Source organism: Ischnura elegans, chromosome 11, assembly GCF_921293095.1.
Source record: "Ischnura elegans chromosome 11, ioIscEleg1.1, whole genome shotgun sequence".
Classification (NCBI taxonomy): domain Eukaryota; kingdom Metazoa; phylum Arthropoda; class Insecta; order Odonata; family Coenagrionidae; genus Ischnura; species Ischnura elegans.
This window is the reverse complement of record NC_060256.1, coordinates 31,720,226-31,736,366: the sequence shown is the minus strand read 5'-3', so window position 1 is coordinate 31,736,366 and position 16,141 is coordinate 31,720,226. Positions and strand designations below refer to the sequence as shown.

At 38.2% G+C, this 16,141-nt stretch overlaps 1 protein-coding gene across 1 annotated transcript; it reads left to right on the top strand.

Annotated features, from left to right (window-relative positions):
* The first annotated feature begins 56 nt into the window (after nt 1–56).
* On the top strand, nt 57–15,707 carry LOC124168063 (cyclin-C). Its single transcript, XM_046546175.1, has 6 exons — nt 57–300; nt 385–491; nt 636–842; nt 3,115–3,645; nt 7,695–7,896; nt 15,307–15,707. The coding sequence occupies exons 1-6, from the start codon at nt 269–271 to the stop codon at nt 15,329–15,331; spliced, it is 1,104 nt and encodes a 367-aa protein (XP_046402131.1). The 5' UTR covers nt 57–268; the 3' UTR covers nt 15,332–15,707.
* Nucleotides 15,708–16,141: the final 434 nt, after the last annotated feature.

Genomic DNA, 16,141 nt, shown 5'->3' with positions numbered 1-16,141 from the left:
ATCGACATGTGCCGGCAGCTGCACGAACTGCCAGAAACACATGGAACGAACAATTGACAATCGTATTTGGAGCGGTGCAATCGTGTTTGTTTACTACATTTACAAATTTATTTGAACATTTGTTTTGTCGGACTTCAATCAATATTGACGTCGTAGACTGTGTTCCTCATCGAGATAAATAATTCAACATTCTTAAAATTTGTATATCAGGCGTTGAATTGTAATTGCGAGTGGTAGTGGTAGTTTTTGATGAAACACAAGTACCTCAATGGCTGGAAATTTTTGGCAGAGTTCTCACTTGTGCGTGTTTTGCCCTCAGTAGCTCATCAATATTCGTTTTCACATAAGAAATGGTTTTTAAATGTGTTATAATTCTTTCTTTAGTCAGCAGTGGCTGTTGGACAAGCAAGATCTTATCAGAGAACGGCAGCATGATTTGGGAATTTTGACTGAAGAGGAGTACCAGAAAATATTCATATTTTTTGCGAACTGTAAGCTATTTTTATCGCATATCTCAATAGAGAATGAATGGCTGAATTTTAAATTCATACTATCAATTTTTTATGGGAAGATGAAGGATGGGTTTTTGCTCCACCCTTGCTAACCGTTGTCTCATTATTTTCTTATTCTTTTAGTCATTCAGGTTCTAGGAGAGCAGTTGAAATTGCGACAGCAAGTAATCGCCACAGCTACCGTATATTTGAAACGTTTCTATGCTCGAAATTCATTAGGGTGCATTGACCCTCTCCTCTTAGCTCCAACTTGTGTCTTCCTTGCCTCCAAAGTGGAGGAATTTGGTGTGATTTCCAATAGTCGACTAATTACCACTTGCCAAACTGTAGGTAAGTCATTTTATGCATCCGTGCTCGAGTCATTGATCTTTAAGTAATGTTTATTATGTATTTGTGAAGGTCCTGGTATTGTCTACATTACTCCTAAATTATATGCATCAAGTAGTAATTATAAATTTCAAAGTATGCTGTGATAATCGGTTCTATTTGTGTGTGCGTGTGATTGTATTTTGACTTTATTATTGTGATGGCAGCGTCATGTTCGGTGATATGCTACCGAGAATATTAAGATTGTTTCTTTAATGTATTTTACGGATTATTGTTTAGATAGAGATGTGCAATTGGTGTATAAATATCTCAAAAATGATCTTAAGTATTATTTTTTGTTGAGATAAGAGATTTTTAGCTGCACGACTAGAGTATTTGGGAGATAGTTGCATTGAATCGTCATTGTAGGTTTAATTTTGCCCCACTAATTGAAAATATTTTGTGAACTATTACTTTGCCAAAAACTTAGAGTTACATTCTAAAGTATAAAGCTATTTTACCGGTCACGTTTGTAATGCTGAAAATCGTCGTAGCTATTTTTCTTATCTGGTAGTAATTAATATGAAATGTCTATTTTGATTTGAAATGGCTTAGCAATTATAAAATTTAGATGGAAAAGAATTGGGGCTTCAACTGATTCATTCCTTGTTGATGTAGTTATGGGTGTTTATCCTACTGCTCAGAATCAAATAATAGTTTCTCAAATATATCCAAACCAACAACAATCAACGGCTGATTTCCTGAATGAGATTTTCAAAGCGTATTATATGTAGCCAAGGTTTTAACAAAATTTTTAAATGTTAATAAAGCCATTACTTATATTTGCAAGTCAATACACATTCCGTAGAATAGAGAAAAATGTAATGAGTGTTGAAAAAAATCCTAGGACATTGTATTTTTGTCTAGATGAAATTAGAGCAGCTTCTGTTTTCCTTACTGCCATTCTTAAACGGGTCACAGTCAGAGGGTCCATTCCCAAAATTCCCGGCGACAAAATCCCTGCGGTGACAAAACCCACGGAATTTTTTTATGAAATATCAACTTCAATTATTTATGGATTGTTTTCCTAATTGTATTGGATTTTGTCACTGGGCATTTTGTCGTCAGGGGATTTTATAGCCGGGGATTCTGCGCTGGGCCTTATGTCGGTAACCCTTCTTAAACCACAAAAGTGTTTACATAATTTTAGTCCAACTTATATTGCTCAGGTCATTTGTGTAGGTGCCACCTGAATGGTAGCTTTATCCTGTGTCCTCATGTACGATGATTCTATCATAGCCCTAAAAAGCATACCTAGTCTATGGTTTAATTCTCAGTCCAGGTGTATATTTTCCTGTACGAATTAATGTTGATTTCACTGCCATCCTCCCGGCTGGACTAAAATATAACACATTTACTGCTATACATGGCTTTAGGTAGATTTGAGGTCGTTAACCTACTGTGGCTTTATAGAAATCCTTTCCCCGCTTGGATGGACCATTAGGGCCTTGCATCTTGTACCATCTAATAATATTCCAAATTTAATCCTAAAATCTGATTTAAAACTAATACATAGCATTCTAAACTCTTCCATAGACTGTCCCGATCTCGTCTCCAATCTAAATTTTAAAGTTCCATGCAGACCCACTCAAACGCATTCGCTCCTCCATGTGCCCATTCCCAGATTACCACTAACCAAACGTTCCATCCTCTCCTGCCTCTCTTCCCTCATAAATTCCCTTCCAGATCACATTGACTCATTCTCCTTTCCAAGCCACTCCTTTACAAACCGTGCACTTTCCTACCTTAATAGACACTCTTAAGGTCAATTAGTATACTTCAGTGTTTTGTTATTTATTTAAATTTATTATGCTTGATTGTATTTGTGCTTTTTATGTTTGTTATGTAAATATGCTGTATGTGGACAATTTGATAAATAAATAAATCTACATAATATACCCCTAGCTGCCTAAAAGGCGTGTGGGAGGGGGTGTTAGGACACCAGCCATTTACTCATAGAAATGAATTCCGCTAAGGAAATTATGGCTAGCATTTATTAAAGTCCTTTATGATTAGGAGAAAAACGAATTCCCATGTCTATCCCTTCGGCAAAACATCCGTCATAACTTATTGCTTCTGTCGAGCCTGGGATATAGTGGGGCTCTAATGTTATGTTATCCGTGTCACTCTTAAAGATATCCATTCTCAATTGTTCAAGTAATGTAAGCCTAGCGTACCATGAGTTTAGGAAAAATATCCATGTCTCATCAGTTTGACGTGCCCCTTTCTATTTTAGTGAAAAACAAGCTCAGTTACGCTTACACCCAGGAATTTCCCTACCGCACCAATCATGTCCTGGAGTGTGAATTCTACCTCTTGGAGAACCTCGACTGCTGCCTCATTGTGTACCAGCCGTACCGACCCCTCCTGCAGCTGCTTCACGATGTTGTCTACGTCCACTCTGCCTCAAGCACAACTGCAGCCGGTGCGGGAGGGACGGGTGCCGCTGCCACTGGAGGTGCGGGTGCAGGAGGTGGGGGAGGTAACAGTGGCCACCCCTCACCGCACCACCACCACCATGTGCATGCAAGTGGTGCAGGTGCCACGCCTCCCTCGCACCCCTCTGCCCACGCCTCGCACCCCTCCGCACCAAACTCAGGATCGGTGTCTGGAGGTGCTGGGGGTCATCAGGGGCATGGGGGAGGGGGTTCCTCGATGGGTAATGCTCATGGGGAAGAACAGCTGTTGGCCTTGGCTTGGAGGGTGGCCAATGACTCCCTTCGGACAGACCTCAGCTTGCTCTACCCACCGTACCAGATAGCACTCGGTAAGATTATAATCAGACCATTACACTAAGTCCTCGATATATGTGCGAGCAAGATGCATTCCAAGCATGGATGCCGACTCACACAAAATATTGGGGGGGCCCAAACCGGGGATCTTGCCCCGGGGAATTATATAAGTAGTGAGTTTAAGTTTTTAAGCGCTTTAGAAGAGTCACATGATAAAAATTACAACCCTGAGAACTCGGATCTTGATACATATCTGGAAACTCTGGGGAAAATCGACAGTCTTGGCACATTTTTTCCTCACACCAATAATGAATTTTTGGGGGGGCTCAGGCCCCCTCAAGCACCATGGAGTCGGCGCCACTGGTTCCAAGACCTTGTTCGTAAGTTGAAAACCCTAGGCTAGGCATCGAAAAGTGTAGTTATCCTGCTGCATAACAACCTTGAGTCAACTCATTATTTTCACTGTTTCCTGTACATGCAACGTGGCTGGTGCTGAAAAAATTTTCCTGCCCATAGGAAGCAAAAACCGGTGAACATTTCCTGACTACACAGTTGTTGAATTGATTGTTTTAATTATATACATAATTACATTTGAAATTTATTCGTCACGGCAGCAAATTTTTTACCCAGGAAAAGCCTGAAGGACAAGATCCACCACACCACACTGACAGTCGCATGAGCCATCTCCAAAAGGCAGAATTTGAAATTTTGGGCATGCTTGAATTTTTCGAATGGGCATGGTATGTATCTCTGAAAGGTTGTAAATTGAGGTCTTACTGTTTATTAAATCATTTGAATTAAATGAGTTCATACCTGTCAGGAAAATGAAAATAAGGACTGGGAGTCATGGAAATTGGATAATGGTCTGGGAAAATATTCCAGAGACTGTTTCTACTACTTCTACTTTACATTTTTACTACTTCTAGATCCTAGATGCTGGTTTGGTGTGGTGGGACAAGGGATTAAAGGGACTTAACCTAACAAGCTGGATTATTTTACAGGTGGTGATCATATCAAGGTTTAGTTTTCATTGATTATTAGAGGAAAAAGGAAGATTTTATCAAGATATAATTGATACATGTATGTAATGGTTCCAATTAGCAATTTTGTTTGCTTCTGCCATTTCAATATCATTGCTGTTACATTGTAATTAACGTGAAGTGCATACAGCAGCAGTATTGAATAGGCATTTTATCTCTCATTAATGATAATTTCATTGACCTCATTTATTTTAAGAGCAATTTATTTGCTTTATCTGGTTCATTTTTTATCTTTAATTTCCTATTAATCAATATTTCTCCTTTATATTGTAGAAACATAAACACACACCTATAATTGGTGCTAAAAATTCTCTTGCTTCAGGTGAAGTCTTCTGTGTAGTCTTTCAGTGAAAGACACAGTTTTTCTTAATACATATGTATTCCTGATTTTCAGCTCCTAATATTTTACATTCAGCCTCAGGAGCTACAATTAGTCAATTTAAATTTTTGCCTTGCAGTTTGGACATTGCTTTGTGGACACTTTCCATGGCCACATGACTGGGGCATTGATGGGTGCTTTCAGTTGTACCCAACTGTGGTCCTCATTGTGCCCATTTTCATTCAGCTTAGTGAGGCAACACTTGCCAAGACATTGTACTTTTATTATTAAGCAATTATGACTGAACAATAGGGTGGTTTCTTATTACTTTTTTGTCTAAATCGAAAGATTACTATTCCTGGAGTACGCATTTCATGCTCTTAGATTTTTGAATGACGATATCTATTTTTCGCGGCTAAAGGAAAAGTGAAAAATTTCAAGCGCGTGGAAACGCGACAGCTACATAGGAATGCTGGGAAAAGTCTGTGTGACATATTTCTGGTTCCAGCTGTCGCCATGTGAGGTGACCTAGGGGCAAGGCTTTGAGCGCTGATACGACGCAGGCTGCTACATAGTAGGTAGCGCTTGGCTTAAATAAGGATTATTATTGCCCTATCAAACGAAGGAAATTTTCCAAACTTAGGTAATTTTAATGGGTGATTATTAAGAGATGTTTCCCTGAGCTCTGTTCCTCATGCATGCATTGGTAATCTCAGACAATGTAAAACTCCTATCTACTCGTATAGAAATTAGGTCCCTGTGATGTCACGTGGAGTGGAATCGCATGGGCGCCAATCCGACCTTTTTCAAATAGGTTAAAATTGACCATTGCCATTCGTCTAAACTGGGATTTGTAAAACTAAATAATTTGTTTATTATGAATACACTAATGGTGGGTAAGGAATCTCAATCAATGCATTTCGTTTTCTTTGATGAAGGAAACTACCCTATTGAGCACATGGTGTCCAACATACAGATAGAACTCAGTAAAAAGCTGGACTGTCTTAAAGCAGTTTCTCTGGATCAGGGGCAGTCTGGCCTGGTCGGCGATCGCTGAGCGCCCTGAACTTAGGGGGCCCTGAGAATGCTCACATCAATTATGAAGCGTGTATGAAAGGTGCAACAAAAAAAGACCTGATTTACTTGAACCATAGTTTTTTCTGCAATTACTATATAAGTCTACGTATTCATTAGTTGCTTTGCTTACAACATACCATGAGTAAAACGACTATTTTTAAAAATAAATAAATTAAATGTCAGTTGCTTAGCCTAGGGGGGGTCCAGACCCCCTCCTCACCCCCCCCCCCCCCCAAAATATAAAAGCACAATTATTTTTTCCCATAAATGGTAATAAAATATTGAAAAAAACATACATTTAAAAAATATTTTTTCGACAAATGAAGTTTTTTTCGATCATGAAAAGCATTAAAATTAGTTTAAAACCCTCTACTTAGTACCCTTTTTCTCAAAAATGTTCCCCCCTGATTTCGGACCCCCCCTCCCCCCCAACGAAATTCTTGGCTACACCACTGATAAAGGTGTCAGAAGATAAAAGATATACTGACACTTATTTTGAAAGGGTTCTTTGAAAAGGTAATATGAGTTTATTTTTAGATTACTGTAATTTAAAGGAATAAATTCACTAAGTAGATAATACAGTAAAACCTCTTTATATCGTAACGGTGGGGACCAAAATTTGGGCATTTTGATGTATGGAGGTTCACTATAGAGAGGTTTTAGTGATAGGCACCATTTTTTCATATCATTCAGAAATGAAAGGCACTACTGTCTATAAAACCATTATATGTATGTGTTTAAACAAACATGCATGGATTAGTGAACGTATACCCCTATGAAAAAATTGTATAAAACTTTCAAATTTTTAAACATTCTTATACATTGCCATGACAATGTATAAAAATTTGAAACAGTTTTATACATTTTTTTCATAGGGGTATTTATTACCTATATACATAATAATTACAGAAAGCGTGTGCTATCACATGATTTTTACTACGATTTGAGAGAAAATTATGAGATCTCTCTTAATTCAACAGTCATTTAAAATGATTAGGATAGTTGTATACCTTTGTTCTTATTTACTGTTAGGTATGTTCTCATATGGATAAAATTGCCACAACTAATGATTAACGTGAAAATTACAGCATATTAAAGGTATATAAGAAAAAAATGATAAGGGTGAAACATTTATCACTGAAAATGCCATTCCATGTACATAATCGCGGCTGCATTAATGGTGTCTAGTTGTCTCGGTTTGATTTGAAGAGGTAGTTAGGCCGTCTCAGGGGTATCTCCTTGGTATGATAAGTGGAGGTTTTACGATATAAAGAGGTTTGCCTATAAATTTACATGTAAATCTGACGGGACCGTAGGGATGGTATGATGTATGGAGGTTTATGATGTAAAGAGGTTCACTACATAGAGGTTTTACTGTAGAACTATAATATATAATTATAGTTTATAAGCTGTGAAATTCTCACGTTTCAATGTATTTTTTCTTAACTTTTGTCAGGTTTTTAAGGGCTAGAATAGCGTTAAAATCCATTTCTGTGGAATGCAATTTGCTAAAATTTTCCAGGGAAGGACTGCTGAATCCCCTTGGAAGGAAAGCCCAAACCAAGGGCCCCCAATTGCCCCTGGTGCAAATCCTGAAAATTATTTAATTATAATGAGCATAATACATAATGCTTTTTTTTAATTTCAGGATGTCTACAAATAGCCTGTGTCATAATGCAAAGAGACTTGAAAACCTGGTTTGCTGAGCTAAATGTTGACATGGATAAAATTCAAGAGATATGTCGATGTTTGGTGTCACTCTTTGAGTTGTGGAAGTCATATGATGAGAAAAAGGACATTCAAGCTCTTCTGGCCAAGATGCCAAAACCTAAGCCTCAACCAACAAGTCGGTAAGTTGCCGAGTTGATTGTTGAAGAATTTACCTCATGATTAGATATGTTCTATATACTATATGTGCTACTGCCCATGGAATTAATTGTGAATTTTACTCATGTGATCAATAGATTCTAATTTTTAAAAATGTACTTTACCTAAATGTCTTTCAAAAATGTACAATGTTCTGTGTGTTTAAATATAGAGCCTATTATTGTTTTCTGTTTTTCATTCTAAGTAGTAGAAAATCTGCCCAGGTGTTTTGAAATAATGAATTTAAATTTACAATGAAGTTAACCCTGGTATCATAGCAGAACATAAGTCTTTGAGGATACATATGAATAGGAGAAAAGGGTAGAGCATACATATGTTAAACCTTGGGCAATTATTTAATTGGAAAAGACTTTCGATGCATATCAGCTTCAGATGATTTTGATTTTATCTGGCAAAGATTAATCAAATGCAGGCCAAAGATGCATTGCATTTAGCAGTAATTTAAGATTTTCAAATAGTAGTTTGAAAACTGACAACCTACCACTGGGCATATTTTACAATTGGGTTGTTGACTTAGATCCAAAATTGCTACTCATTGCAAGACTGGTTGATGGGAGGGAAAGAAATTTTCTGACAAAAACATATCTTCCTAGACGGCCATTTTTTCAAGATTTTTAAGCGAGGATTTTCTTTTTGCAAGAACTTTTGCCTCTTACTTGGCTCCTTAATTTTCTAATCAAGTCTGTTATACTTAATGTCTTGATCCTCTCATTTAGTTCATCTCTGTGTTATTGCCAGTTTTTAATTGTTTGAGCTAATGCACCTTACACACCACGTCTCCTTAACTGTTCTGCACTTCTCAGAGGTGGGTAACCCTCTCACGTGTTGTTCTCAAGGGTAGCATTGCAGTGAAGTCAGAGTAAACCCCAATTTTTGCTATAATTTTCAGCATTTATTAGTTCCTTGCAGTTTCCCTTCACCAGCATGTCATATCCTTTTCAACTTTATCCAGCCCTATTCCAAAAGCTATAACAGAGTGGCCTGGGTGACTTGATGAAAAGAATGTCCTCTAAGTCTTTAAAAAGAACTCAACCCTTTAGCTTCAGGAATACATACAGCAAGCTCCCGATTATCCGGCTGCGGTTTATTCAGGTTGCGGATTATCCGTGCATGATTTTACTCTCGCTCAATTTTTTCTGCGATCTTTATTAAAAAAATAAAATCGGACGCAAAATCATCGGAATTACTGCATTAATGCTAGGATACACTGGGGTTATTATTTCCATTGGTATCCCCTTCGTAAAACGGAAGCGATCGCGTGAGCTGCATTCACGGGAGCACCGTGTTTCTGTTTTCCAAGCCTCGCACTGCACGACCTCGCTCCGTGATCACGGATATGCGTCCCACAGCAGTTGCAACCTGGGCAACTTGTGCGAGATGCAACTACGTGGCGTGGTGCCTGACAGTGTATTTTCTGACGTCGAGCAGTGATTTCGGAGCATTCATGCATACCACTTTTCAGTATCCGTTATCATGCAGCCGTGGGTGTGTGGTTTACGAAACCAGGCATTACATGGAGCATCAATAATACGAGTACAATCATGTTATCGCCACTAAAAAGATCGCCAACTGGTGAAGAAAGCTCTCATTGATCCTAGGAAGCACTCTAAAATAATAGAATAACTGCATAAATAATAATATATAGTTTGTTTTAGGTGAATTATGAACATAGCAAGGCAATTTTAAGTGAAAGTTTGGGTTCTCCTTGTTTTCTGATTATTCATGCCGTCCCTCCTCTTCATTAGCCTGGACAGCCGGGAGTGTACTGTACATGATTTTAGCTACCAGCGTGTGAGAGAGAACCAAGAAATATTTTTCCCCATAGCCTGGCCGAGTGTCTCGCAAGGAGTGAACCCTTATAATCCGGGGTAATCCATCTTTCTTACCAATGGATTGGCCTACATTTGGGCACTTGTCGTTGGCATATTAAGGGTGTGGAGCGGGAAGGAAACAATACAAAATGGGCAGTTCGATAGAAAATGCCGGGAGGCACCCGTGAGGGATGGTCAGGGCAGTGGTGCAGCGAGGGGGGGGAGGTTTTTGGGGGCCCACAGAGACAGGTTTGTGCATGCACATGAATGAGGACAGCTGATGCGGATCAACCAGATTTTTCAGTTGAAATAGGGTGAGCTTGGTGAAAACAGTGTGAGTGTGCCTTTTCGCCGAGTATAGTGGACTAGATTGTCTTCAATGGTCTTCTGTTTTAGGAATGCGCATGTGAAAATAATTGAAAAACTTACATTCATCAGCACATTGCTCAGTAAATGTGGTCACGAAAGCAACTTTTAATTACCTTTGCTCCACAATAGGTTTCTTCCGTTTTTCTAACCTGTATACGGCAATTGCTTGAATTACTCTTGGCAGTATGATGTTCTTCCACACTGGCAAGCTATGCATAGCTGCCCTTGTGCCGGATGTGGACAGTTTTTGTCCGCGCCTATGTAAAAAGCGGTGACCGCTCTCCGTGCCCCTTGTGCGTAGCACGGACTGTCCGCATCCATGTGAAATGGGTCTAATGGCCGTATCACACTAGCGACTGCGACCGCTGCTGCGACCGCAACTGCGGCTGCGACTGGCCCGTCGACCAATCAGAGCGAGGCAGTCGACGCTGCGACTGCGACTCAGAAGAATAGCCGACTGGCTATTCTTCTGAGTTGCAGTCGCAGCCAATCAGAGAGCTCCATTTCAATCTTGCACGCTTACGGCAGACGTGTTTGTTTGTTTTGGTTACCGTAGCGAGGGAAGTTCAAGAAGGTTGTGAGATAACGCTGTTATAATTTCGGATTTTTAAAGTGAAGATGGAAGCCCAGTATATTGGATATTGCACCCGAGTACACAGGTGAATGAAAATGAAGTACGTTTTAGCATATTTTATTAGGAACATTTTCAACAATTGCTGCTCTCTATCTATTCTTTGGGCTTTCGTAAACAAACAAGCCACAAGCAGAAACGTTCATACGTGCGCATGCGCGATCGTGGCATCGGCCGCAATGTGTGATGGGGTGCAGTCGCAGCCGAAATCGCGGTCGCAGCGGCGGTCGCAGTCGCTAGTGTGATACGGCCTTAAGTTTGCTCCTCCTCTCTCTCTCTTGGCAGTAGTGCAGCGGATGGCAAGGGGGGGAATTTGGGAGATAATACAACCCCCCTCTCCCCCAGAGCTCAGTGAAATTATTAAGTTTACTTTTTACATAATTTTTCATTAAAAGTACATGTAATCATTCATCAAAAGTACATTTTACTTAATTGGATCAGTATTACTTATAGAATAGCGTTAGGATTAATCAAATATCCCTCAGAAAGCCATAAAATTTGCCATTTTGAACCATTAATCTTTAAATTTTTCTGGAGGAAGGCCCCTAGCAACTCCTGCTTACCCTGGCAGGTATGCAATACCCCAAACCCGGAAGTATTAGTTGCGCCTAAAACCCCCCATAGCCTTATTTCTTAGCTGTGCCACTGAGTTAGGGAGAGTTAAACAGCATTAACAATCCCTACAGTGAGGGAAAATACACTTGGGCTCTACCCATGAGGCAATAAAAATTTTGGCCATAGGTAGTCAAGCAATGATCAAATGTTTAAAAACGTTCCCACAGTCTAAGGGTTAAGAAGAATTATGAAGACAGATTCAACAAATGTTAATCAAGAAATTACCGTAGACTAGCTTGCAATGTACAGTGGCTGAAAAAAATTATCAGAAAGCTCATTGGTGACTGAGTGCGACCATCTCAGGAAGTATGTATTTGCTGACATCTATCCTCTAATATTTTGTTCTCATAATTTTATCAAACAACTGCAAATTTTCAAAATACATGCCCCTTGTACTGGGCAAATGTATTCATACGTGTCGACTACACTTAGAAGACACAACTAGAATTTTTCCAAAGCATGTTTTGCCTACACCTAACTTAGAATGGTGTTTCCTTTCGTAGGAAAATTGTGAAAATCTGACATTTTTGACATTAAAACTGCTGTAGACCACTAAGGTTCCATTGTTGTGGTGGATTAAGTATCATGTAATGGACCATGGGTTCCACAGATCAAATCCTGCTGACGGACAAGAGGGTGTTGCGTACACAATCTGGACATATTTCAAGTCTCAAAAATTTCACAATATCTTCTACATATTAGGTGTAGAGGATGTCGCATGACTATTGAATTCTTGAGCATTTATTTATTCCTTGAAATTTAACTTCTACCAAGCATAATCATTTGGCCAGTTGACTGTAGAGTGAATTTGGATCACCTTTTCCTCGTCGCCCATTTCAAGGGCAAATTCCTCGAAGTTTGGTGGAACTCAGTGAAAGGAGAAGATTGAGCCCTGATTGTTCATTCTTGGATTTTTGGGCACCGTGTATGTATTTTATCCTAAATGATCGAGTGAATAGAATTTTGGACTTTTGAAATTTTCTGACCGAAACGCATTCCAAGTAGAGAGCATTTTAAATGTTCTCTAATTATCAAGGGACTAATGTTATTTCAAAGACTAAGAAATGGTTTACTTTAAGAAATAGTTTACTGGTGTTTTCTGCATTTTATTTACTTCCTACTATCAGAATGAAATGATTTGTAACGAATGACTTATTTATGCATGGGAATTTTTGCATCAAACATGCAGTAATAACTAAGTAACATTCATTTGCATTCCAATTTATCACACATTTTCATTTCATGTAGATTTTGGTCGTTTAAAGTTCCAAATATGTTGTTACGAAGCAAGATCTTACTAATAAAAAATGAGGAACCCATTACCTTTAGCTACAGGGTACAGACCTTATCCTTGAAATTCAATGAATGATGTTTCTTAGCGACTATTTACAATTTGATTTAATTTATTTGAATTTACAATGATCTCTATTGAATAAAGAGTCAATATAGAGTTTATTTACTAGCCTGTGAATAGTGATTGGTCAAGTCTTTCCATTGCGTTTGCAAAAAATCAGTTAGCCACTGAATGTACATATACTAAAGCATTTGCATCATGTATAGTGGAATATTTCTCCTTCACTCCATTTCGAGGCATTTACTTACGTGATTGATGTTTGTTGGATGAATAAAAATTTGCATTGAAGATGAACTGGTGGAGCAGACTATGTAGAAGGAAAATATAGGTAAATGAGTTGAATTGTTGGCAATAAATGCTTTGCAGGAAAATAAGATACAGACTCAAGAATCAAGTAGACAGGTATGTGACGGGATGGTAAAGCATATATGCCGGGTTTATAAAGAAATATTAACATAATAAATATAATTTAATCTATAAAAAATTCAACTTGCATTGCAGGATATTGACCCAAGAATTAATACCTAAATTTTATTGGAAAATCTATTAGTCCATGAGTGCTATCAAAATCAAATGTTACTTATATTTTGAGGAAAACAGAGAACAAATTCTAGAAATAAAATTAATCTTCTCCTATTTAGTGTTGGGATGCAGGATTGTAACTTGAAATGAAATAACTTCATCCCGATAAAAGTAAATACCTATATTGGATACTTGGGGATACAATTTAACATGTGGGCATTATGCCGGCAACCGGTTGAACTAGTTTCTGCTGCTGTCAAGTGCCATAGAGATTGTTTTGAATGGACAATTACTTCTCTCAATGGTTGTTGCCCAGAGGACGTGATGTATGTTGTCTAATAAAATGCCAGCAACTAAGAATATTTTAACCCTCCCTAAAACGCATGAAATATCTATCTAAGTAATAGGCCATACATTCCGATTGGTGAAGTTGGAGTGCCCTGGTGAAACTCATGATCCAATGAGAGACTTTTGTTAGGTTTTCAAGACGATTGTATTTTTCATCAAAACCTTGTTGAAAACTTAATGAAGGTGGCTATAATGATTTTGTACAACATTGAAAAACACTATTGCAATGCTTACGTTGAAAACCATGTGTACTAACGAAAGAAATTCATTCAGTAAATTCATTGACCCTCATAAAAATCCTCTCTGTATCAACTGTTGCGAAGCCTTTACAAATCCCGCAGAAAACCTCATCATAACATAATAAATCCTCACCATTAAAATTTTAGGGTACGTAAAACAAAATGTCCAGCAAATCTCTCAGAAACCTCTACTAAACCCTATTGTGCTGCAATTCGTTCTCTACAGAGGCAGACGGGTAGCCAGAAATTTCCTCTGGGAAGCATGCAGTTTACCTATACTAGTATTTGTTTTCTTTCATACATTAGAAAGCCTCAATTTAAATACCTTAGCGATACATACCATATTTATTCGTAGAAGCCCCACACTTTTTTCCAGAAATGCCGGTGAAAAAAAGGAGTTGCGTGGCTTACCTGAATCCTCCTTACTTTCATGTAAGCCACGCAACATTTTCCCTCAAATTCCTATCGTTTATTTCTCCTGAGTTGACCATTGGTAAATAATGTCAGAATTACATCTCTGACATTATTTAATTTTAATAATCATGGTATCGTAAATTAAATTCTTCGATTCACCAACGAATCACGAATTCATCTATAAGACCGCACCTAAAAAGCGCTAAGAAGTCCTCACAAGCCAGCCCAAAAATGGGGGTGTGTGGGATACTCTAGGGCGCGGCTTTAACGAATAAATACGGTATTTCGTTTGAATTGCAATGAAAGTTAAATTCATTGTTGGTTAATGGCAGACGGTGGCGGACTCAGAGAGGATCTAGGGGAAGCTATAGGGTAGGGCCAGGTAGGAGGGTCGTAGGGTACCTTTGGGAAGCCCCCCATCTGTTGGTATCCAATTTACACAAGATAAAATGGTAATTTTATTCACACCCCACTAATGCTGAAAGGTTGCCCCTCAGGCCCTCCCCAATGGCGTAGCCAGGAATTTTGTTCAGGGAGGGTCCAAAATAAAGGGGGAAATTTTTTAAAAACAAGGTAGTAAGTAATGGGTTTTAAACTAATTTTAACACTTTTCATAATTGAAAAAACTTCATTTGTTAAAAAATATTTTGCAAATTCATGATTTTTTAAATATTTTGTTTTCTTCAGTGAGCCCATAGGGCTAGTGCTCTCTGTAACAGAGGTGTCATGTGTCATGGTTTCCCAGAGAGGAAAAAAATTTTCAGGGGAGACTGAAGCCTCAAAAGGCCATCTATCTAGGTACAAGGGTGTGTAGAGGTTATCATTGAGATTCAAAAAGCCTCTTTACTCTCTGAATCGAAATTTAAAAAAAGAAGTGTTGAAATATATGAATTTTCGTCAAAGTGATGTTAACTGAAATTCTCCACTTCGACTCAAATATGTATTCCCTTCTTCTATCCAAAATTATTTTCTGGCAATAGCTTTGTTTTTTCGTAATGCTGATGCCAAAAGGTAAGTTTATAATAAGTTGTGACGTGAATGGTATTGATGTGTTCCTTCTCTGTCTGTAGGTCGCCCCCAGTAATGACTGTGTGAGTACCAATATTTGTGTAGTGTGGCTTGGCAAGGAGGCACCTTCATGTCTTCATCCAGTGAAAGGTTTTCCTTCATCAAGCTTCTGAGTTGGAATCCATTTCAAGGATCATGACTGTGGTGTGTTTTCTATACTTTCATAGGAGAGATTGGAATTATGCCATCATAGAGGTGAAACAGTTCATATGATTGTAACATTAAAAACATCTTTTGACAAAATGGCACTCAAAAGTTTCTTGGACAGAGATACAATCTTCAGCAGAAAGTGCCATAGCATTATACTTCATCCTAGGGATGTGTGGTATACAAAATTACTCTGATACATCCAAATTTGATAATTTTTTTTCAACTGATGCATTGAAAAAATAAACCATTATATCAGTTCTAATTATGACCTACAAGATATTTCCCCTTTTTTAAGGGGGGGATTTGTAATCTACTTATACCTTCTTTCTATTATCTTTTATGAATCTGATTTTGGTTCTCCAAATGCTGTATTTGCACGAACATAAGACAAGGTTTTCCCTCCCAACTTTTGCAAAAGACTTACTATGGGATCAATATTCTCAGCTTCATTTCTTCATTGAATAATCTAAATTATGGATAAGGTATGCCACCAGATGGCTTTTCGACAAAAAGCCGGTGTTCAACATAGCACCACCATAATTCCATAGTATTTCTTGGTAACTAATAAATGATAAGGTTTTATTTAGATTGCTATAAGGTTGGCATCAGTTTTATGGAGAATTTACGCTTACCCTTAGTTAATCTGCTGTTCAACAAATTAGGACACACGAAAAAAGCTGACAGCAT

What these genes read in the sequence shown, in the direction of transcription:
- LOC124168063 (XM_046546175.1), top strand. Translation starts at nt 269, where the DNA reads ATGGCTGGAAATTTTTGGCAGAGTTCTCACTT. An exon ending in TTTTGGCAGAGTTCTCACTT is followed by an intron (nt 301 to 384) that starts GTGCGTGTTTTG and finishes TTCTTTCTTTAG; the next exon opens with TCAGCAGTGGCTGTTGGACA. An exon ending in TACCACTTGCCAAACTGTAG is followed by an intron (nt 843 to 3,114) that starts GTAAGTCATTTT and finishes TTTCTATTTTAG; the next exon opens with TGAAAAACAAGCTCAGTTAC.